This window comes from Peromyscus californicus, unplaced genomic scaffold (assembly GCF_007827085.1).
Source record: "Peromyscus californicus insignis strain IS unplaced genomic scaffold, ASM782708v3 Scaffold_4__1_contigs__length_199733344, whole genome shotgun sequence".
NCBI classification, from domain to species: domain Eukaryota; kingdom Metazoa; phylum Chordata; class Mammalia; order Rodentia; family Cricetidae; genus Peromyscus; species Peromyscus californicus.
The window spans coordinates 93469219-93491321 of record NW_026294562.1 but is presented as its reverse complement, the minus strand read 5'-3'; the positions used below and the strand labels follow the sequence as shown (position 1 = coordinate 93491321).

The following is a 22103-nucleotide window of genomic DNA, read 5'->3' as shown; positions in this document are numbered from 1 at the left end:
CTCCTGCCTCTGCCTCCTGAGTGCTGGGATTAAAGGTGTGCTCCACCAGCGCCCAGTGAATGTGGCAAAGAGTAGTTGCATGTTTAGTATTGAACAAATAGGGGATATATTAACCTGGGATTTGACACTTAGGAAGGTTTTGCAGTAGTTAGAGAGTACAGCCTTGCCTTTGTAATGTGATCTGTGTGGAGTGTGCAAATGAAGTGGAAGGTTCTGGAGTTTTAATTTAAAACTTGAGACAACTGAGTTTGCTGATTCTCTTGTGGGTGCTGAAGTGTGCACTTAGGTTACTGCACCATAGCAGTAGTCCTTTGTGTATGCTTTGGGGTTACAGCTCCTCCCCTCCCCTCCCCTCCCCTCCCCTCCCCTCCCCTCCCCTCCCCTCCCCTCCCCTCCTCTCCCCTTCCCTCTGTACTCCTCTTTTGTCTCTTGGTGAGGGTGGAACCTGGGCCTCTGCACACTAGGCAAGCACTCTACCACTGAGCTGCATCTCCAGCTCCTAGACTTCTTTTTCTTTGTGTATCTGTGATTATTTTTCCTTTTTGGTTTTGACACAAGAGATAGCCCAGTCTGGCCTGAAACTTGTCACTCAGACTGACTACAAACTGACAGTCTTCTGCTTAAGCCTCTCAAGTACTAAGTGCTGCGTTACAGATGGGTTATGACTGACAGTCTTGTGTCTTTTTACACCAATGCTAAACTTAGCCTAAAGTCATAACAGTTTAGAGGTATTAGTACACTTAGAGATTAATAATTAGTATTTGATATATTCACATAATAATGTGGTCTTTTCTGTATAATGATTGGGAACGCTTGAGTCCAGAGCAGTTATGTCTTGTCCAGGTCAAACAAACACCTTCTCCAAAGTGCTTTATAGCATTTTGCCAGGTTCTTTCTGTAAACAAGTTCCAACAGCCAAGTTGCTTGACATGGGGAAAAGTTTGATTCTGAACACATTCTGTTGCCACTGGTTTCTTTTCCTCCCTAATGTGGACCAGTTAATAAAAAACAACCTTGTATGGAGCCTGGCTCATAGCCAGCAGATAATCTATAGACTTGTTTGAAGTGAAACAAAACCTGGAAGGAATGAAAGAGCTCCATCAGTAACACATAGAGTGCTTGAGCCAGACCCTATGTTTGCTAGATTTTTCTCGTCTTCTGCTTAGGGCAGAGACCACTATGTTGTGTTCACATGGTTAAGGGGTTATTGGTGGTAAGTGGGTGTCTTTACATTGTCTTTTTTTCCCCTCTCTTAGGTCCTTTCCCATAACCTGTGCACGGTGCTAAAGGTTCCACATGACCCTGTTGCCCTTGAAGAGCACTTCAGGGATGATGATGAGGGGCCTGTCTCCAACCAGGGCTACATGCCATATTTAAACAAGTTCATTTTGGAAAAGGTATGATGCTAACCTTTTCTTACCTACAGCTTTGCTTGCCTTTTGTGCATCAAATGGACCAAGGCAGTCCTTTATTGGTGAGTGCGTTAAAAAACTGTGTATGAAGCCAGGTGTGGTGGCACATGCCTTTAGTCCCAGCACTTGGGAGGCAGAGGCAGGGGAATCTCTGAGTTTGAGGCCAGCCTGGTCTACAGAGCAAGTTCCAGGACAGCCAGTGCTACACAGAGAAACCTGTAGGTGGAGTTTTCCTGTCCTGCAGCTGCTCCCAAATAAACACACAGAGAATTAATATTAATTATAAATGCTTGGCCAATAGCTCAGCCTTGTTACTAGCTAACTCTTATAACTTAAATTAACCCACTTATATTAATCTACATTCTGCTATGTGGTGTTACCTCTCTTTCATCTTGCACCTCCTGTTTCCTCTCCATGTCTGTCTGGGGACTCCTCTGACTCTGCCCTTCTTCCCAGTGTCCTTAGTCTGGTTCTCCTGCCTAACCTTATCCTGCTCAGCTATTGGCCAGTCAGTTTCTTTTTTTCTTTTTTTAAAGAGGGGAATGAGGAGGAGTGTGATGGCTCATCTTTTTTTTTTTAAAGTTCTTTTTTTTTTCCCAAAGATTTATTTATTTATGTATACACTGTTCTGCCTGCATGTCTGCCTACAGGCCAGAAGAGGGCACCAGATCTCATTACAGATGGTTGTGAGCCACCATGTGGTTGCTGGGAATTGAACTCAGGACCTTTGGGAGAGCAGCCAGTGCTCTTAACCTCTGAGCCATCTCTCCAGCCCCAGTCAGTTTCTTTACTAAGCCAGTCACAGCGACATATATTCACACAGTGTAAATGAATATTGCACAGAAACCCTGTCTCGAAAAAAAAACAGACAAACAAGAATGAAGCTGGGTGCCGAGGCCTCAGGAGACAGGAAGGATGAGGCTGAGCTCCTCCCTTCCTCCTCTCTTAGGCTGACACTTCCAGGTTGGTTCCCTCTTTGAAATAAAAAAAATTTGCTTGTGTTACTTTGTGTCTGTCTTCTCTCAGGATGCTTTATTTCTCTTGGAAAATATGGTTTTCCAGGTGCTGGCAGTGGTTGTTAAAGAACGAGTGTGATGGAGTTAAATACGAATACCAAAGGGGATGGTAAATCAGTAGTTACTGTGTAGATCGCACACAGCGAACTTCATGGTACACTTTTCAAGGGTTCGCTTGAAATCTTCCCCTGGGTTGTATCCTAAGATGTGCACGAGTTCCTTTTCCTGATGCTATAACCAAGTACCTGACAGGAAGCCACTTAAAGAGGGAGATACTTACTGTGGTTCATGGTTTAATGTGACAGTCCATCATGATGCTGAAGGCTTAGCAGTAGGAGGGGCTAGGGGCTGTGGCAGCAGGAGTATGAGACTGCTTGCTCACATCGGGGAGACCAGGAAGCGGATTAGAGGGAGGAATGATTGCTAGAGCTCGGCTCATTTTCTCTCTTTTCCACTTTACTAAGTCTAGGACTAAAGCCCGTGGGATGGTGCCAGTCATATTAGGATGGGCCACGTCCTTTCAGTTAACCCTCTCTGGGAGTGGCGTCACAGACACACCCTAAGGCAGCAACTCTCAACTGGTGGGTCATCCAAGACCCCTTTAGAGGTAGCATATCAGATACTTACATCATGGTTCATAACAGTAGCAAAATTATAGTTATGAAGTAGCAACGAAATCATTTTGTGGTTGGGGGTCACCACAACATGACGAAGTATTAAAGGGTTGTAGCATTAAGAAGACTGAGAATCATTGCCCTACGGTATGTTTGAATACTCTATACTTTTTTTTTTTTTTTTTTGGTTTTTCGAGACAGGGTTTCTCTGTGTAGCTTTGCGCCTTTCCTGGAACTCACTTGGTAGTCCAGGCTGGCCTCGAATTCACAGAGATCTGCCTGGCTCTGCCTCCCGAGTGCTGGGATTAAAGGCGTGCGCCACCACCGCCCGGCTCTATACTTTTTTTTTTTCTTTCCTGTTTTTGGTTTTTTGAGACAAGGCCTCTCTGTGTAGTCCTTGCTGTGTAGACCAGGCTGGCCTCAAACTCACAAAGATCTCCCCACACCTGCCTTTTAGAGTCTGGGCATTAAAGGTATGCACCACTATGCCCAGCCATAATCTTAAAAATTATAGACAGTTGGTGATAAATGCCTATGGGTGTGGTGATAAATGCCTATGACCCCTAGCATTTGGGAAGTAGATGTTGGAGGATCAAGAGTTCAAGGTCACCCTCAGCAATAGAGTAAGTTCAAGGCCAGCCTGGACTGTATGAGCCCTATTTCTAAAATCAAAACAAGCAGAATATTATGAGACATACTGAGGAATTCTCAGAAGTCTGGTTTGTTTTCCAGCATCAGAATTTGTGTGGGCTGAGTCAGTGGTGGGGGCATGGTCACTGGCTTCACATTCTGAAATGCTGTGCCTTACTACTGCATTTTGTTCCCCTTGATGTAGTGTATTTTTAGATTTGAATTTTAAGTTTTGAAACACTCTTATAGTCTGATAGCTTAAAGTCCTGTAACTGGGGAGAAAAGATAGAAGTATTGAAAAAGTTCTAATTGAACCACTAAATTTGGAGCAAAACTCTGTCATGGAGCCAGTGAGGATGTGATAGAATCATGAACCCCTGTTCCTGGCTGCCTGCCCCCCTGGAGTGGCAACAGAGGTTCCATATTTTGGGGTTAAATCAGCAAAGATTAGTATCTTGTTTTGAAGTTTGGTTTGAGGAGAAAAAAAAAACTAGCAGGAGATTTAGGGATTGCTGTTCCTTATGCAGCGAAAATATGAACTATTGATCACACACTTGCTAGATGTACGTTCCCGTTCATGCGGCTTTGCTGAATCCCAGTGTTAACCCTGGGAGCAGCAGTAGTTTAGCCCGGAAGGGGCAATAGATTAAAACAATGTTTTAAATTACTTTTTATTTAAAAGTATTTTTATTTAAAATATTTTTCTTTCCTTTTACATACCAACCTGTATCCCTCCCTCCCCTTCTTCCGCGCCCTCCCCCCTTTAATTACATTTTATGTATTTATTGTCTGTATGGGGCGGGAGAGGGTGCACTTGTGGAGGTTAAAGGTCAACTTGGAGAAGTCAGCTTCTCCTTCCACTGTGTGGGTTCTGGGGATTGAACTCAGGTCTTCAGGTTTTGTGACAAGCACCTTTATCCACTGAGCTAATTTGCTGGCCTGTAAGTACACTTTGAACTCAAACCATTTACCTTCTCCCAGCAGTGTTCCTTTAACTGTACTCTTAAAGACTAAATCCTCTTTTTCAGAATTATTCTTCTTATTATTTTCTGCATAGAGGAAGTAATGGTTGAAGGCAAGGGTGGAGTTACTTTGAAAACTTTCTGGCGCCCTAAGAGCGAGTCTCTTTGGTGTTTCTTGTGTTCATTGGTTGCTTTCTCGAAGTCTTCTGCTTTTATCTGCGGGTATTCCTCTGAGGGTCTAGGGCCCTGAAATACATCATTAGATTGAAACCTGCTTTCCAAAACGTACTTTCATGTTTGGCTTCTGCACTTACTTGCTGATAGTCATGTCTGATGTCTGTCATGCTGATAGACTTGACTCCCAGTGTTTCTGAGACTTCAGGTGACTAAGCAGCCTGTTGTTCCTTACCAAATGTTTTGCCTGAGTGTTGATTTTGTTAAATCCTTCTTTAGTGAAAGGATTTGGAATCTCAGTTTTGTGGGCTTTCTTCTTCCCTCCCTCCCTCCCTCCCTCCCTCCCTCCCTCCCTCCCTCCCTCTCCTCTTCCTCTTTTTGAAACAAGATTTTATACTTAGACTACTTGATGGTGAATAATTGAAGACATTGGTCAGTTATTGCTTTTAAAACAAACAATTTATTTCTAACTGGCTACACGAAGTAGTAGGTCTGCCTCAGCATGTTTTTGAGACAGTCTCATTCTTCCATGGGATTTATGGCTGATTCGGTTTGCTGGCCCTTGCTGTGGTCAGCTCTTTCCCTTGTGTGTTAAAAGGTCATCTGGGCTGTATGATTAAAGCCGGTAATCCAGTGGCCACATGCCAAGTTCGTGTTGGAGATGCCCCCGCTTCCCACCAGAATCCCCCTTCTTTCGTTCTCCTCTGTGTTTTGGAAGCATACGTAGAGAGGAGCACACAGCGCAGAGCTCAGCATCTTCTCTGCGGCCTTTTCTCTGCAGCCTCCCAGCCTCTGTGTTCTGCCCTCCTCGTCTCATGTTTCTGCACTTTTCCTTTTCTATACTTTCTTACCATGTTTGATGATAATGTAATAGTTACATTTTTTGCTTAAAAACCTGTTATTTTTAAAAGTTTTTCCCCCCCAGTAGAGTTTCAGAAATAAAAAAAAAAAAGATTTATGTTCATGAGTGTTTGCCTGCGTGCATGTCTATGTACCACATTCATGCCGTGCCAAAGGAGGCCAAAAGAGGTTGTCACACCCCCTGAACCTGGAGCTACAGATGGGGATAAGTTGAACTGGGGTCTTCTGGAGGAGCAGCAAATGCTCTTAACCACAAAGTCATCTTTTGAGCCCCATAAAATCTGTTCCTAGGTTTCTTCTATTAATTGAATGACTACATTTGACTCTCAAAATTCCTCGACTGTCTTGAGTATGAATGGTATTGTTTATAAGCATTATCCCAGACCTTTTCATGTTATTTCCCGCTGGATCCACCCATTGTTATTTTGAAGTTAAGTAGGTTTGTAAAAAGCCTTTATTTTATATGTATGGGTGTTTTGCCTGTATGTATGTCTGTGCACTACATGTGTCCCTGGTGCCTGCAGAGGCCAAGAAGAGGGTCAGATCTCCTGGAACTGGAGTTGGAGGTGACTGTGAACCATCACATGGGTGCTGGGAATCAAACCCAGGTCCTTTGGAAGAGCAGCCAGTTCTCTTAGCTGCTAAGTCATTTCTCCAGCCTGAAGGTTAAGTAGTTTTAATTTGCTACAGTGACCAAATTGCCTTCCAGAGAGATTTTCATCATATCTATGAGTCATAGAGGGCTATACACATTCCTGTCATTTTGGAGGGAAAGGAGGTAATTTGAAACAGGTTTATGTGACCCAGTCTGACCTCAGACTTGCTCACTTGCCGAGGATAACCTTGAACTCCTGATTGTCCTGTCTGTGCCTCTGTAGGGTTGGGATCACAGGCATGCATCACTGTGCCTTGCTGAAGGCTGTGGGCTTTTGAGTGAATAAGGGATTTCACGCCGAGAGTCAACAGTGACTTTATGCCCCTGAACACCGTGACTAGTGCAGTAAATACAACAGCAATGTGGTTTAAAGAAATAAGTGTTTAAAAATAGCGGTGTTGTTGGCACAAAATTCATATTCCATGCAATTTACCTATTAAACCTTATAGTTTGGTTTTTAGTATGGCTAGTTTTGTATAACCATCACTACAACCAATTTTAGAATGTTTTTGTTATTCCCTTCCAAAAGCTCTCATCCTGCTAGCATTCATAGTTCCCTCCCCCACAGGTCTAGGCAAGCACTAGTCTTTACATTTGCCTATTGTTAACATTCATTATTATGGAATCATCCCATGTCCAGCTTTTGTGTCTGGTGTCTGTCATCTCGCCTGTTTTCAGGCTTATCCCTGGAACAACCTTGCTTCCATTCTTACAGCAGAATCATTTCTTTTCTTTCCTTCCTTCCTTCCTTCCTTCCTTCCTTCCTTCCTTCCTTCCTTCCTTCCTTCCTTCCTTTCTCTTTCTTTTCTTTTTTTTTCTTTTTTCTTTTTTTTTGAGACAGTTTCTATGTGTTGCCCTGGCTGTCCTGCAGAATCATATTCTTTTTATTTTATTTTATTTTTTGGTTTATCTGAGACAGGGTTTCTCTGTATTGTTTTGGTGACTGTTCTGGATCTTGCTCTTTAGACCAGACTGGCCTCGAACTCATAGAGTTCTGCCTCCCGAGTGCTGGGATTAAAGGTGTGTGCCACCACTGCCCAGCCAGAATCATATTCTTAAAATTAAAAAAAAAAAAGATTTAGTTTTAGTTTTATTTGTGTGTGTGTATGTGTGTGTGTGCATGTGCATTCAAGCATGCTGTATGTGTGTATACATGCATGTGCATGCAGTGCCCTCAGAGTCCAGCAGAGAGCATCAGGATGATGAGCCACCTGACATGGGTACTGAGAACTGAATTTGGGTTTCTCTGCAAGATGCAAGAGCAGCAAGTGTTCTTAACCAAAGAGCCATGCCTTCAGTACCCCTCTTCCCAAACATTCTCTCACAGACATACCATGTCCACAGACATACCGTGTCTTGCTCACACCTTCATCAACTGGTGCACATTTGGGCTGTGCACTTCAGTGTGATGGCTTTGACCTTTTCTCTGTTCCTCTAATTACTGAGGCTCTTCCTGCTTCCTCTGCTGTCAGGCCTTCACTTACAGAACACAGCCAGTTCTTGTTCATCCTCTGGCCACTTCTTTCGGAAGGGCCCCACCCTTTTAGAGTGCTGGAATTCTCACAGCATTCTGTGCTTCTCCGTGATTGTTAGTAGTGTTGGGGATCTGGTTTAGCCTCTGGAGTATGAGTTCTGTGCCAGCAAGCTCAGTTCACTGTTGTCCAGTTTTAGTACAGTGACTGGTACCCAGTAAACGATTACAACTTTTTTTTTTTTTAAAGGCTCTGTGGCCCAGGCAGGCCTTGAACTCACAGCAGTCCTCCTGCCTCATTCTTCCAAGTGCTGGTATTATAGGCATGAACCACCATACTTAGCTCCTTTACAACTATTTAAGCAAATGAGCAAATGAACCCTACATACTAGACAGAGAGGATGCAGATGTGAATAAAATATGGCCTTATATTGGAAAGGACTTGTGATTTGTGTGTGTGTGTGTGTGTGTGTGTGTGTGTGTGTGTGTGTGTGTGTGTGAGAGAGAGAGAGAGAGAAAGAGAGAGAGAGAATTAGAGCAGTAGTTCTCAACCTTCCTGATGCCATGACCCTTTAATACAGTTCCTCATGTTGTAGTGACTCAACCATAAAATTGTTTTCATTGCTACTTCATAACTGTAATTTTGCTACTGTTATGAATTGTAATGTAAATATCTGTATTTTCTGATGGTCTTAGGCAACCCCTGTGAAAAGGGGTCATGATGCATGGTTCAGAACCACTGAACCAGAGTAATGTAGAGCTTGGACTCAGGAAGGAATCTGGAGGTAGAACTGTGTGTGTAACTACATTAAGAGCCTTCCCCTTTTTCCTTCTGCATTTTCCTAGCTCCACACCTTTGCTCTGGTTTTATGGTTCATAAAATGATTATTTTTTTCCATTAAGGTATAATTCACATAATATAAACCTTGTCCTTTAGTTTTCTGACATGCTGGACATCAGCCCAGGGTCTTGTGCAAGGCAACCAATACTCTGCTACTGAGTCACAGCTACAGCCCAAATGGTCCTCTTCTTCTTTTGTCTTGTGTGTGTGTACCTGCACGTGCTTGTGTGTGTGTGTGCAGGTGTACAGGGACTACCTTGGCTGTTGGTTCTTGCCTTCTACTTTTCTTGAGTCAGGATCTCTTTGTTCTTTATCCGCTGCTTATGCTAGGCTAACTAGCCTGTGAGTGTCTCTGCCTCCCATCCCTCTGTATATAGGAGTGCTGTGGTTACAGACACACGATGCTGTGTAGCTAGAGTTTTCCTGCCTGGCCCACAGTCAGGACAAATCTCTGACACCTGCCAGTCCCACAGCCATTCAGACCCAACCAAATAAACACAGAGACTTATATTGGTTACAAACTGTATGGCCGTGGCAGGCTTCTTGCTAACTGTTCTTACAGCTTAAATTAATCCATTTCTATTAATCTATACCTTGCCACGTGGCTTGTGGCTTACCGGTACTTTACATCTTCCTTGTCCTGATGGTGGCTGGCAGTGTCTCTCTCACCCAGCTTCCTGTTCTCTCAATTCTCCTCTCTGTTAGTCCCGCCTATACTTCCTGCCTGGCCACTGACCAATCAGTGATTTATTCATTGACCAATCAGCAACACATTTGACATACAGACCATCCCACAGCAATGCTGTGCTCAGCTTTTTGTGAATTCTGGGGATTTGAACTCTAGTCCTCATGCTTGTGTGGCAAACATTCTGTCTACTGAACCATCTCCCCCACACTGAACACTGAACCATCATCTCCCTAGTGCCTACTCCCTACCTTTTGTCGGTTTTTTAGACAGTTTTTTGCTGGCTAGCCTGAACCATGCTTTGTAGACCAGGCCTGCCTCTCCTTCCCGAGTGCCCTGATAGAAGACACATGCTATGATGCCTGGCTTGTTTTTTGTCTTTGAGATAGATCATGCTCTTGTTGGCATCTATGTATTTGCTATGTAGTCCATGTTGGGCCCTGACTTGCAGCAGTCTGCTTGAGTGCTAGAATTTCAGGTCTGCACCACAATGTCTAGCTCACATTTACCATTTTATTTTATGTAAGATTTATTTATTATGTATACAATGTTCTGCCCGCATGTTTGCCTGCAGGCCAGAGGGGCACCAGATCTCATTATAGATGTTTGTGAGCCACCATGTGATTGCTGGGAATTGAACTCAGGACCTCTGGAAGAGCAGCCAGTGCTCTTAACCTCTGAGCCATCTCTCCAGCCCACATTTACTGTTTTAAAGTGTACAATTGAGTAGTTGTCAGGACATTCTCTAGTTCATCATCCCTCAGAGAAATCCTGTGCTCTTTCAGATCACTCTCAACTCTCCCTTTTCCCAGTCCCTGGGAAACCAGTAATTTACCTTCTGTTTCATGGGTTTGCCTGTTCTGAATATTTTACATTAATGGGACTGTATGATACGTGGTCTTTTGTGTCTGGTGTCTTTCATGTAATGTGTTTTTATCATTCATCCATGTTATAGGATATGTAAATAATTTATATTTTTGTGGCTTACTAATATCCCGTTGTATTGATATACCATATTTTATTTATACGTTCATTGGCAGATAGATTCCCTTTTTCTTCTTTCTTTCTGTTCTTTTTTTCTCCCTCACTTTTAGAACTATATCCAGCCCAGTAGAGGTGAAAAACTATTATTTTTAAGCCCTCAACAGTCGACACAGAGCAAGCTATAAATCGATATAAGAGACAGTCTCTTGCACTTTGTCATCTCCCTGAAAGTCCTTTATCAGCCCTTTGACACCCCAGTCTACACCTGGGTGTAGAGCATCCCGGAGTGTGACTCTGCTCTGTTTGCACCACCTGTGGCGTCTGGATTTGATGTGTGAGTCCGTCTTTCCACTGTCGAAGATTCCTAGAGATGAGTATGAGGGAGTGACTGTATCTTATTTAAGTGGGACCTCCCACAAGTAATAAACATTTACATCGTCTACAATAGTTAGGCAGCTGTGATGGCTTATGCCCACAACCCTAGAACGTAGGGAACTCAGGCAGGAGGATTATAAGTTTGAGGTCAGCCTAGGCTATACAGTGTGATCTTTTTCACAAATGACCAAATACATGGAATATATATGGAGTTTGTAAAGCATGATTGGACGTCTCCAATCTGTCATTTGTCTCTTGCCTAGTCTGTCTACTTCTGAGCTCTTTCCTCATCCTCTTCCTCTACTCAAGGAAGCCACCACCCTCCATTTTATGCATATTTCCCACATGTTAGAAAAAGCTTTGTCATGTGCTGCATATAAATGAGTAATTTTTAGCTGAAATTACTTAAAAATTAATTTATTCTTTGACATTGTTACACAAATATAATACATTCTGATCCCTCTCATCCCTCTACTCTCTTATCTCCCTCTCAGCCCTACTTGCCCTCCTCTAAGTCCTGATCCCATTTGCATGTCTTTCTGTTTCATTGGGTTTACTTTATGATCCACTTGTCTAACCAGGGCCATATTTTGGGCACAAGTGTGGAGCTTTTGCTGGAGTGTGGTAACACCATTGACTATGTTACTGAGGACTAAGACTTCCTCTCCCCAAGCAGCCTTCATAGTCATTAGCTCCCCAGGATGAGTCAGGACCCATGAGCCCCTCCCAAGTAATTTTTCTTGGAGGTTTACAAAAATAGATGTGCTTTTACAACTTGCTTTTCTCACTGTGAGGTTCCTTTGTAGACAGACATACCTGGAGCTGTTGCTTGGTGATCCTTTCACAGAAGTGTGCACAGACAGACACTGAGTGTCTCTTCTTCTTACCTTGTATATGGTCAGAGCATCATATAGTCAAATACTTGGTAGGTTTATTATTCTTTTATTTTAAAGACAGGTTATCACTATGTAGCCCTCTAACTCACGCTGTAGACTGGGCTGACCTCATAATTACAGAGATCCACCTGCCCCTGCCTCCCAAGTGCTGGGATCAAAGATGTATTTAGCAAGATACACATTTATTTATTCTTATTTTTAGAACCTCAAAAGTCATATTTTGGCATATGTATGGGAAATTTCTGGAACCCAACATTGAATTTCCTTGTTTTGTTTAGTATGTGCCTCATAAGAAAGCTTTTGAATTCTCTTTTTTAATTACTACTTGATTGAGAGGTGCTGGATTTTGTAATTTTAACAGATTGTGGTAAATGCATAGGCTTCTTTTTCTTGGCTGTTTAACAGTGCTGCAGTGGATGTGGGGGTACAGTATTTCTTCAAGGTCCTGTTTTCAGTTCTTTGGGTATTTACCCAGTAATGAGATTGCTGGGTCATGTGATGGTTTCATTTTTACTTTTTGAAGAATGCCTACACCGGTTTTCTCAGTAGCTGCACCATTTTTCAGTCTCAGCAGTTTACAAAGGGCACAGTTTTCCCAGCACTTGGGAGGCAGAGGCAGGAGAATCTCTTTGAGTATGAGACCAGCCTAGTTTACAGAGCGAGTTCCAGGACAGTCAGAGCTATACACAGAGAAACCCTGTCTCAAAAAACAAACAAACAAACAAACAAACAAACAAAAACCCCCCAAAAGGCTCAGTTTGTACTCACCTCAGGTTTCTTTGGCAGTAGCTGTCTGACAGGTACGAGCTGATAGCTCATTGTATTTGATTTGCATTTCCCTGTGATAAGTTATTTTGAACATCTTTTCATAGGCTTATTGGCTATTTGTAGACATTCTCTGGAGATGTATATAGGCTTGTCTAGTCAAGCCCTTTGCTCATTTAAATTTTTTCTTTTGGTGATTGTTAAGTTGGGTAATGCGATTGAGTTGTAGGAGTCTGTTCAGTTTTCTGATAATTGACCCCTTTTAAAATCATGGTTACTAAAAACAAAATACTATTGCTGTTAGAATGTCTTGAAGTGTTACTTCTGTTTTCTTTGAGAAGTTGTATAGTTTTAGGTCTTTAATTGATTTTGACTTTTTTTTTGAGACAGGGTCTCGTGTAGTCCAGGCTGGACCGGACTGTAGTCCAGTCCACCCACTATGTGGCTCCAGTGATCTTGAGCTGCTGATCCTCCTGCTGTCACCATCCAAGTGCTGGGATGACAGTTATGGATCACCTTGCCCAGTTATGTGGTGTTGAGGATCAAACTCAGGGACTTGTAAGCACCCTGTCCACAGAGCTGTAGCTCCAAACATTTCGAGTTAATTTTTGTATATAGTGTTATATAAAGAGCATTCCACTGTGTGTTGCTATCCACTCTTTGAAACACTACTTATTGAAGAGACTTCCCTTTCCTTGTGCATTCTTGGCCCTTTATTGACGATCATGTGATTATATACTTGAGGACTCAATTCTGTCTGTCTGTCTCCATGTCTGTCTTTATGTCAGTAGTATAACACTTTGATCATGTTAGCTCTATACTGTATATTGAGGTTAGAAAATGTGAGACTTCCAGCTTTGTTTTCTCTTTCTTTTGTAAGATTGTTTTGACTATTTCGAGTCCCTTGAGAGTCCATATGAATGTTAGGATTTTTTTTTTCTGGGTCTAGTTCTGCAAGAAAACACATTGGCATTTTGGTAGGAATTTCATAGTCCGTAGATTACTCTGGTGTTATGAACATCTTAGGTCTTCTAATCCACAAACGTAGATGAGATGCTGTCCTACTTGTTTATTTCTTTTGTATTTTTTCAGCAATGCTTTATGTTATAGTTCTTTCACCTTCTTTAAAGTTAATTCCTAAAAGCCTTACCATTAACTGTATATAAGATTCAGTAATCTACAACTAGCTACTTAGTTTTAATTATTTTCCTGCCTCATTGCTTTGGCTAGTACTTCTGGTATTATATCAAGGAGTCCTTGTCTTATTCCTCCTCTTAGAGGAAAGGCTTTCGTTTCTCACCTTTGAATGTGATGTATTACCATTTTTCCAGACAAGGTTTCACTATGCAGTCCATGTTGGCCTCAAACTCACCATTTCCTCTTGCTTAAACCTCCCAAGTGCTGGGATTGCAGGCGTAGACCACCACTTGGCCGACTTCTAGATTTTGGTTTTTGTTTTTAACCCAGGATGGCCTTGAACTCACTAAGTAGAGGAGAATGACCTTGAACTCCTGATCTCCTGCCTCCACCCTCCAAGTGCTGAGATTACAAGAGTGTGCCATGTGTGACCAATTTGCAGTTTTTTTCTGATTCCATTTATTCTTGCTTTATGTTCTCTGGGGTCATCATTGTGCCATTATCTAACTGTTGACTCATAGGTTTGCCTCTTGTAGGTTGTATTTCCCTTTCTTTGTTTTTGGATATCTCTAAATATTCCTAGATATCAACTTGAAGATGCCCACAGCCGAACACCTCCCTTCCTTCACAAACCCAGGGAGTTTTGTGCACCTGTTTGGTACTCAGGCCTTCTTACCAAGATCATTCCCTTCTTGCTGCCACCGTCTTCTGACCCCCTACCTTCCAGCTACTGAGAACCCTCTTCCATAGTATGTCAGTGTGCTCAGTGTGCCTTCCACAAACACAGGGCCAGGCCCTACCTTAAAGCCTTTGCTTGCTTCCTCTTGTGCTTAGAGATAGCATACATTGTACTTCAGTTTGCCTCTGGCATTTGATCTGCCATCTTCCTGCTGGTCAGCCCCAGTTGGCTACTCACTGTTCCCTGCATGTGAGTGCATACTGCTGCCACCATGCCTTTGCTCCGGCCCTTTTCCTCCTGCCCTTGGGATGCCTTTCCTTGTCTTTATCAATGCCTCTGATTTCAAACAAACAAACAAACAAACAAACAAACAAACATTTAGTGTGTATGCGCATGCACATGCCGTAATGTGTGTGTGTGACAGTCAGAGGACCACTTAATGGGAGTCAGTTCTCTCTGTTTCCACTGTGTGGGATCCAGGTATCAAACTCAAGTCATCAGAGTCATCAGTAAGTAAGTGCCTTTATCCACTGAGCCATCTAGATGGCCTTCAACATACTTTAAGGTTTGCTTTGAACACCGTCTTTTCTACTAAGTACTAAACTGGCCTGCACACTTTTTTAAAATTGTAAGTCCTTTATGATTTGACCTCTGTTCACTTAGAAAAGTGAATCCCCAGGATTTGGGGTGCACAATGTGAAACTCCTAAAGAATCAATAAAGAAGTTAAATTAAAGAAGAAGAAGAAGAAGAAGAAGAAGAAGAAGAAGAAGAAGAAGAAGAAGAAGAAGAAGAAGAAGAAAGAAAAGTAAATGCCATGTATCAAGGCACTCCCTGGGGCCGGGGTGGTCCTGTGATTTACCACATGCTCAGGGAATCACTTCTTGTTCCTGAGTAGGAATACATACTTTTGCGCACATGTCATTTCCCTTATGTCCTGTCTGTCACTTAATATATTTTTGTTTTTTGTTTTTCATGCTGTGGGTAGACCTGGTGTCAGTGGCCATTAGAACTAGTTCTGCATAGATAACCCATGTCACAGAGGGGACCTCCATCTACTGAGTTTTGCAAGCAGTTTGACATAGTGGAAAGAGTTGGCCTTTACGCTTTAGTTTTGATGTGTGCCAGTCATGTGAACACCTCATTGTTCTCTGAACCCGTTTCCTGGTCTATAAAACAGGGATGATATTTCAAATACTAACAGGAAGTCTAAGTTAGGGCTAGGAGTGATGTGTAAGTTCAAATGCTTGTCTGACATTTATGAGGCTCTGGGTTCCATTCCTAGCACCTAAATGGTGGGGGAGGGCGGACGGCATTGAGATGACTCATCTGGTAAATCTGTTTGTCACCAAGTCTGACAACCTGAGTTTGGTCCCCAGGATCCACACGGTGGAAGGAAAGAACTGACTCCTGAAAGATAGCCCCTGACCTTCACATATACATAAGTCTTCAGTAAATGGTGTTGGGACTAGATAAAGAAACAGGTAAAGCAGGGACACTTGCTGCCATAGTCCGTCCATGGATCTGCCATGTGTGATGAAAATGTAGGAAGTGACAGCAGAACAAGATGGGGCTAATGGCAAAGTACAGAGAGCATCTCTCTGCTTCCTGGAGTCTGGTTTGCCAACCACAAACTCCAGCTGGAGATCAAGAGCAGCATCTCCCTGAGGCCAGCAGGGGCTTCTTCACATTATATACAACACAGACCACTTCTCCAAAACAAATAATACTCACTTCGCTCCTGTTGTGCTGCTCACCAGTGCTGCTCACCAGCTCCTCTGCAGTGCCTCCCATATTGTCCCAGAATATGGCTTTAACAATGAAGATCACTGAGCCTCAGCTGTCAGGACAGATAAGTCCTTACTCCTTACTGTGAATGACCAGCCTCTTCCTAACCCGGTCTTCACCTCTATAGTCTCAATTTTCCCTGTGTCCTGTGCAGTGGACATTTGCCAGTATTAATCTGACTGGCCTTTGAACTTTTCTGGGAGAAATTTCACAGGGTCTTGGTGGGGAACAAGACCTGTCTCACATGGAGATGCAGAAAAGTATAGGTCCTCATTTTCCCTGTCACCTGAACATGAGAATGTGACTCAGGCTCAGTAGGGACCCACTGTAGTGAGTGACATAGAGGCCCCAGGACAGGTGCAGTGGTGGTGTCTTCATGTTATAGTGGCTGTGGGGTCCCCACCAGACTGTTCCTTTGATTGACTTGGGCAGAAGTTCTAGCTCCTACCCTACCTTGGTACTGGAGCAGGTTCAGTGCCTCCTTTTTCTGGCTCATGTTGGATCTGTGAGGTTACTCTTTGTTCTCCTAATGAACTTCCTTTTTTGTTTAAAGGAACACAGTGGATTCTGTCCATTGCACTTATGGAAGCCTTAACTGAGACCATCTTCTAGCATGTAGTTTCCCACTTACATTTGACTGCCCACTTTTCTTCTAAACTGGCTATGGTTGCTGTCACCTCTGGTAGCTTCTACTCTATAAACTGGAGCATGCTTTATCCCATTCTTGATCTGTTGGACCTTTTTTACTTTTTTCAGTAGTAGGGATCAAACCCACACCTTGAACATGTTGCATAAGCATTTCACCACTGAGCCAAACTTCAGCCCAAATATCATGTAGCCCGTCATTCAGGTTGGATTAGCTACTCAGCATTCCCACGGAATCTTCTGCCTGTCTTGGTTACAGTAATTTGTCACACCATATTTTAATTGTCTTTATGTTCCTTGGAGAGACAGGCTAGTATTGATTGGGTTTCTGTCTCTGGAAAGTAATAAGTATGGTATAAATTTTTCTTGTTGAGGAATGAGAAACTATTGATTACATACTATATTAAAACTGTCTACTTGCATGTATTTTCTCTGATAAACTAAATGTGTAAGAGCATAGATCAAGTTCTTCATCTGTGCCTCTTATTTCATAGCACAGTAATCAGCTCTTAGAGTGTTAAAGTCAAGAATGAATGGTACAGCTGTCTCAGGATCTCAGTTCAACAGTTTTTCTGTAACAAAGTTTCTTCTTTGCCCATATAAATAAAAATGGAGTAAAATAGGGTATCGGAATGTGGCCCATAGTGACTGGCATTCTCAGCTCTGACAGGTCCGATGAATAACTGTGCTCAGTTAGTGTCAAGGACAGATGCTACCTCAAGGTCAGGCTAAGTAGAATTCTTAGCTGAGTCACTGACAGTGTTAGTATCAGGGCAGATGTGTGGAATATGGTTATTGGTTAGTAGAAAGCTTGCTGAGGCCTCTTCTATTTTATGCATGCACTCTGTGTGTACACTCATGTGTGACCTTATTTGGGACTGGCTCAGAAGTTTTCTTCTTTCTGTTTTAGGTCCAAGACAACTTTGACAAGATTGAATTCAATAGAATGTGTTGGACCCTCTGTGTCAAGAAAAACCTCACAAAGAATCCACTACTCATTACAGAAGATGATGCATTTAAAGTGTGGGTCATTTTCAACTTTTTGTCTGAGGACAAGTATCCATTAATTATTGTGCCAGAAGAGGTAAGGTGTGGCTTTGGGGAGTTTTTAGATGTCTAGGCACTGAGTAGACCTGGCCTGCAAACATTTGTGTTGATTCATTGTTTATATTAGAGGTGATGGTTTTTGGATCAGAGGCAAAAACAGGTAAAGTTTAGAAAAGCTTAAGGATTTGGAGATTTGCAGGGACGGTGAGACTCTTCTTGGAATTGCTGTGATTGCAGATGAGTCCATCCTTATGATATCTAGAGTATTTGCTTCAGTACAAGGGACAACATAATTTTCAGTTCTTGTGGAAGAACTGGGCTCTGTGGGAAACACATAGGATCCAGAATGTTCTCTTGCTGTGTTAGGAGTAGGTACTACTATTTCAAAGTCTAGATGATGGCTGTTTCCTAGAGCTCTCAAAGCAAATATAAGCGCCTCTGCTGGTCTTCTGGATTATTCCCCCTGAACTTCCAAAGAGCAGATAGTGGGAATAAGAATAAGGTTTCTGTGCTGTTTTCTGGGAACCAAGGATGCAAGAGAGGTTTGACCAGACAAGGACCTTTCTGAATCAAGATGACAATTTCCTGTATGAGGCAGCTACCTTCATGAAATCGTGATAATGATGTTATTGAGTCCTGTGTCTGAACTTTTGGATCTCGGAGTCCTCTGCAGAGCACAGCTAACTGGTCTGTTCTAGATAAGGCCATAACCAGCAGATTAAATTTGTATCCTCTTGTTCCCTGCCTGCTCATGTCGATAGTGCATGGTTGTGGGGAACTATAGGCAAGTTTCAGTCCTGGGCTACTAGAGGTAGCATACTATTTTTGTTTAAAGCCTGACCTTTGAAACAGACTGATTTTTGAAACCTGACTTCACCACTTACCACAGAGTAACAAATTAAGCTCCTAATCTGGGTCTCCCTATCTTTAAAATGGAGATAGTTGTTTTCTGCAGTGCACCTTGTGAGACTGAGCAGGGTGACATATCTGGAGCATTTGGTGTAGTCCCTTGATGCATGTTCACTACAGAGATGTTCGCGTGCATTTGGGTAGTGAATGAATGGATGGCAAGTTGACGAACAAGTGGGACGTGATGAGGGAGGGTATGGCATGTTTGGTGTTGGAGGTAGACTATTCTTGTGGAAACTACAAAACTAGAGCTTGTGAGAGGCCAGGGCAAGAGAGAGACCTGGAGAGACCACAGGAGTGGGTTAGGGCAAGGGGGAAGCAACTGTAGTAGGAGTTGTGAGAGCCGAGGAGAACCTTGGGGTTGTTTCTATAGCAGCAGGAGGAAGTAGATTTGGTAAAGGAAGCAGAACTGGGCAGGCTGTGAGATAAAAGGAGATGCATGAGAATGTTAAATTGCAGAAAAATCAGATAGTGGTAAGAAGGAGCCCCTGGATTTAACAATAGGTAGTCGTTGATAACAAGGAAAAGGCTGTTTCTCTATGGTAGTGGAAACAGTTTCTTACTGTTAAATATGGTAATGCTGTAGGTATTGAGTATGTGTGTTAAAGGGGAACTAGAAAGCCACATCTTAGAGCGCTGCCCAGCACAATCCAGAGATTGAGTGGGATAATGGTGGCCCCAAAAACGCACTTAATAGACATGGCTGCTGCTCAGAGCTGTGCACATACTCTTTTCTTTTTTTAGAAAAGAATTTTATTATTACTACTACTACTATTATTACGTCATGTATCTGAGTGTTTTGCTTGCATGTATGCCTGTGTACCACATGTGTGCCTGATGGTCTTGGGGGTCAGAAAAGGGCATTGGAGTCCCTGGAACTGGAGTTATGGAAAGTTGTTTGCCATCATGTGGGTGTAGACAGTGATCTTAGCTGCTGAGCCATATCTCCAGCCCCATGTAAGATTTCAGCATGACCTTTTTTTTTTTTTTTTTTTTTTTGAGACAGGGTCTTTCTACAGAGCCCTGGCTATCATGGAACTCACTATGTAGACCAGGCTGGTCTCAAACTCAGAGATCTGCCTGCCTTTGCCTCCTGAGTGTGGGGATTAAAGGCGTGAGCCACCATTGCCCAGCTTTCCAATATGGTCTTTGAAGATATTTTGCAGCTACACTTGAAATTCCAAGTTTTTTCATGTGTTGGAATTAGAGGTGGATGGGTCTCTGACCCTTGACCTTTTGGATTTTTCTGTCACTAAAATATCCTTGATGGACCTGACCGCCACTTTGTCTTGCCTTCAGAATTAGCAGTTAAGTAGCAAGGGTTGCGTGCTTTCTTTCTTTATGGACAAGGCAAATGCTTTCCTGATTTGGGGGCTTTGTCATCACTGAGCCACTACTGTGGTCAGCTTCTTGATGACTCCGAGGAGCAACAGGACCCGCATGGGCCTTGATGGACCTGATGCTGTCTTTGCTGCAGCCCAGAGCCTAGCCAGATGCTCCTGTGTGCTCACCTCCACTGTTAGGTTGACACGAACAGTTTGTCCTCTTTCAAACATGTTACTCCTGTTTGGGAAGCGAATGGTCTCTCTTGGGTGCAGTGGATCTTGTCCTGTATTGTGTGGGCTCACTATGTGCTTTGCATTGTCAAGTGCCTCTGCATCTTTTAGTGTCAGAATTAGCATGGTGCTGTACTTCCAGCCCTGGGGAAGGCCGAGGCCTGCCTGGTTTACATGACAGTATCTGTTTCAACAACAGAAGTAGAGTTAGACTCAGAGATTATTCCTGTGGGGCAGAGAAGGGGTCATTGGAGCATGTTAATGTGAAATGGCTTCACTGCTGAGTCAGCCCTCTGAGGGTTCACCCATGGACTGGGGCCCACTGAGATCGGAGGTGTCACCTGCTCTTTGACAAGCACTGCAACCCCAACGTCATGCTGTGTTGTGGAAAATACAGCTATTAAATGCTGCTTCCTTTCTACATGTTTAACAGCATAAAACCGTGTTTGAGCTGTTTTAGAAATGCAAATTTTTAGAAAATGTAATGTGAAAACATATTTTAAAAAATCTGAAATGCAAATTCTTTGTGGGTTTAAATTAAATTAAATTTAAAGTTTTACAAGTTCACAGTGTCTGATATACATATGAGAAGCCTAATGTTTATTGCATAGAACTCTAAATAGAATATGTGTCTATGTGTATATACATACTCACATTTATCTGTCTTCTGTCTATCTATCTATCTATCTATCTATCTATCTATCTATCTATCTATCTACCTGCCTACCTACCTATCTACCTATCTACTCTGAGACAAAGTCTCATATAGTCCTGCCTGGCCTGGAACTCACTATGTAGACTAGGCTGACCTTGAACTCACAGAGATCTACTTGCCTCTGTCTCCTGATTGCTGGGTTAAGGGTGTGTTCCTGTTCTACCACGTTTGCATTATTTTTTATTTCTAGTAATTCATCTATCATAATGATCACTTGCTTTTAAGTTTATGTTTTTTGTTGTTATTACTTTTTTTTGGCTTTTCGAGACAGGGTTTCTCTGTGTAGTTTTGGTGCTTATCTTGGATCTCGCTCTGTAGCTCAGGCTGGTCTCGAATTCACAGAGATCTGCCTGCCTCTGCCTCCCGAGTGCTGGGATTAAAGGCTCACACCACCACCACCACCCCCTGGCTACTTGTTTTGTTTTTTGAGATACAGTTTCATGATGAAGCCCAGGCTGGCCTTAAACTTGTGGCTATTCTGCCTCTACCCCCAAGTGCTGGGTCATAGATATGTTCTACCATACCTAGCGAAGTCCAAGGTTGTTTTTTTTTTCCCTCTACTTCAGCTAATACTGTATAACAGTGGCAGTTGTGTGAACAATATATTCATATTATTCATTTAATTCAGTTTCCATGACCCAGAATGAATGTCAAGAATGTTCAATAAATATTTAAGTTACATTGGTAAAGATGTTTCTGTCGACACATTTGTCAAGAGACGGTGGTCCCCTTTGAGTTGGTTCTTTATTTTCTCCTGGCCATATTCCTGGAAATGTGTGCCTGTAAAGTATAGTTTTTACTAGTGTCATTTCCCACAGAACCAAGAACAAAACAGGATTTGTCCGTCATACACTTATTTGGAAGAATTGCCTCACTGCAAGTGAGAACTCAAACTTGAAATAGTTTTAAAGAGATTTCAAGTGAAGTAAAACCTAGCCGCCCCTTTAATGAGAGAGAACTTTGGACAGAATAAAAATTCAAGTCAAAGGCCTAGAGAAATCCCATTCAGCTTGAAATTTCTTCTTTGTTATTTTTGGTGAAATCTGCTTGGAAGGAGGAAGCAAGCTGCTTCCTGAACTGAATGAGCCTTAGAAATGGTGCAGGCCACTGTAAACCAACTCCAGCACGTGACTCATTATTTAGTTTACTTGAATAGTGGAGCATGAGAATGCGTCTCTTTGGCCAGCATAATCAAAATGTCCTTCTGCTGTTTGGTTATGGTAAGTATATGATTTGTTGGAAGTCAACAGGAAAAGATACAGTTGCTGGGAGTAAGGGCTTGTGGGT

The 22103-nt window shown here is 42.6% G+C and overlaps 1 protein-coding gene across 1 annotated transcript in view; it reads left to right on the top strand.

Annotated features, from left to right (window-relative positions):
• The window catches only part of Swap70 (switching B cell complex subunit SWAP70), a 64906-nt gene that overhangs the window by 20057 nt on the left and 22746 nt on the right, over positions 1-22103 (top strand). Inside the window, exons 2-3 of the mRNA XM_052712117.1 lie at positions 1257-1397; positions 17500-17673. Of these exons, the coding sequence (XP_052568077.1) occupies positions 1257-1397; positions 17500-17673 (315 nt within the window). The remainder of the gene's footprint in view (positions 1-1256; positions 1398-17499; positions 17674-22103) is intronic.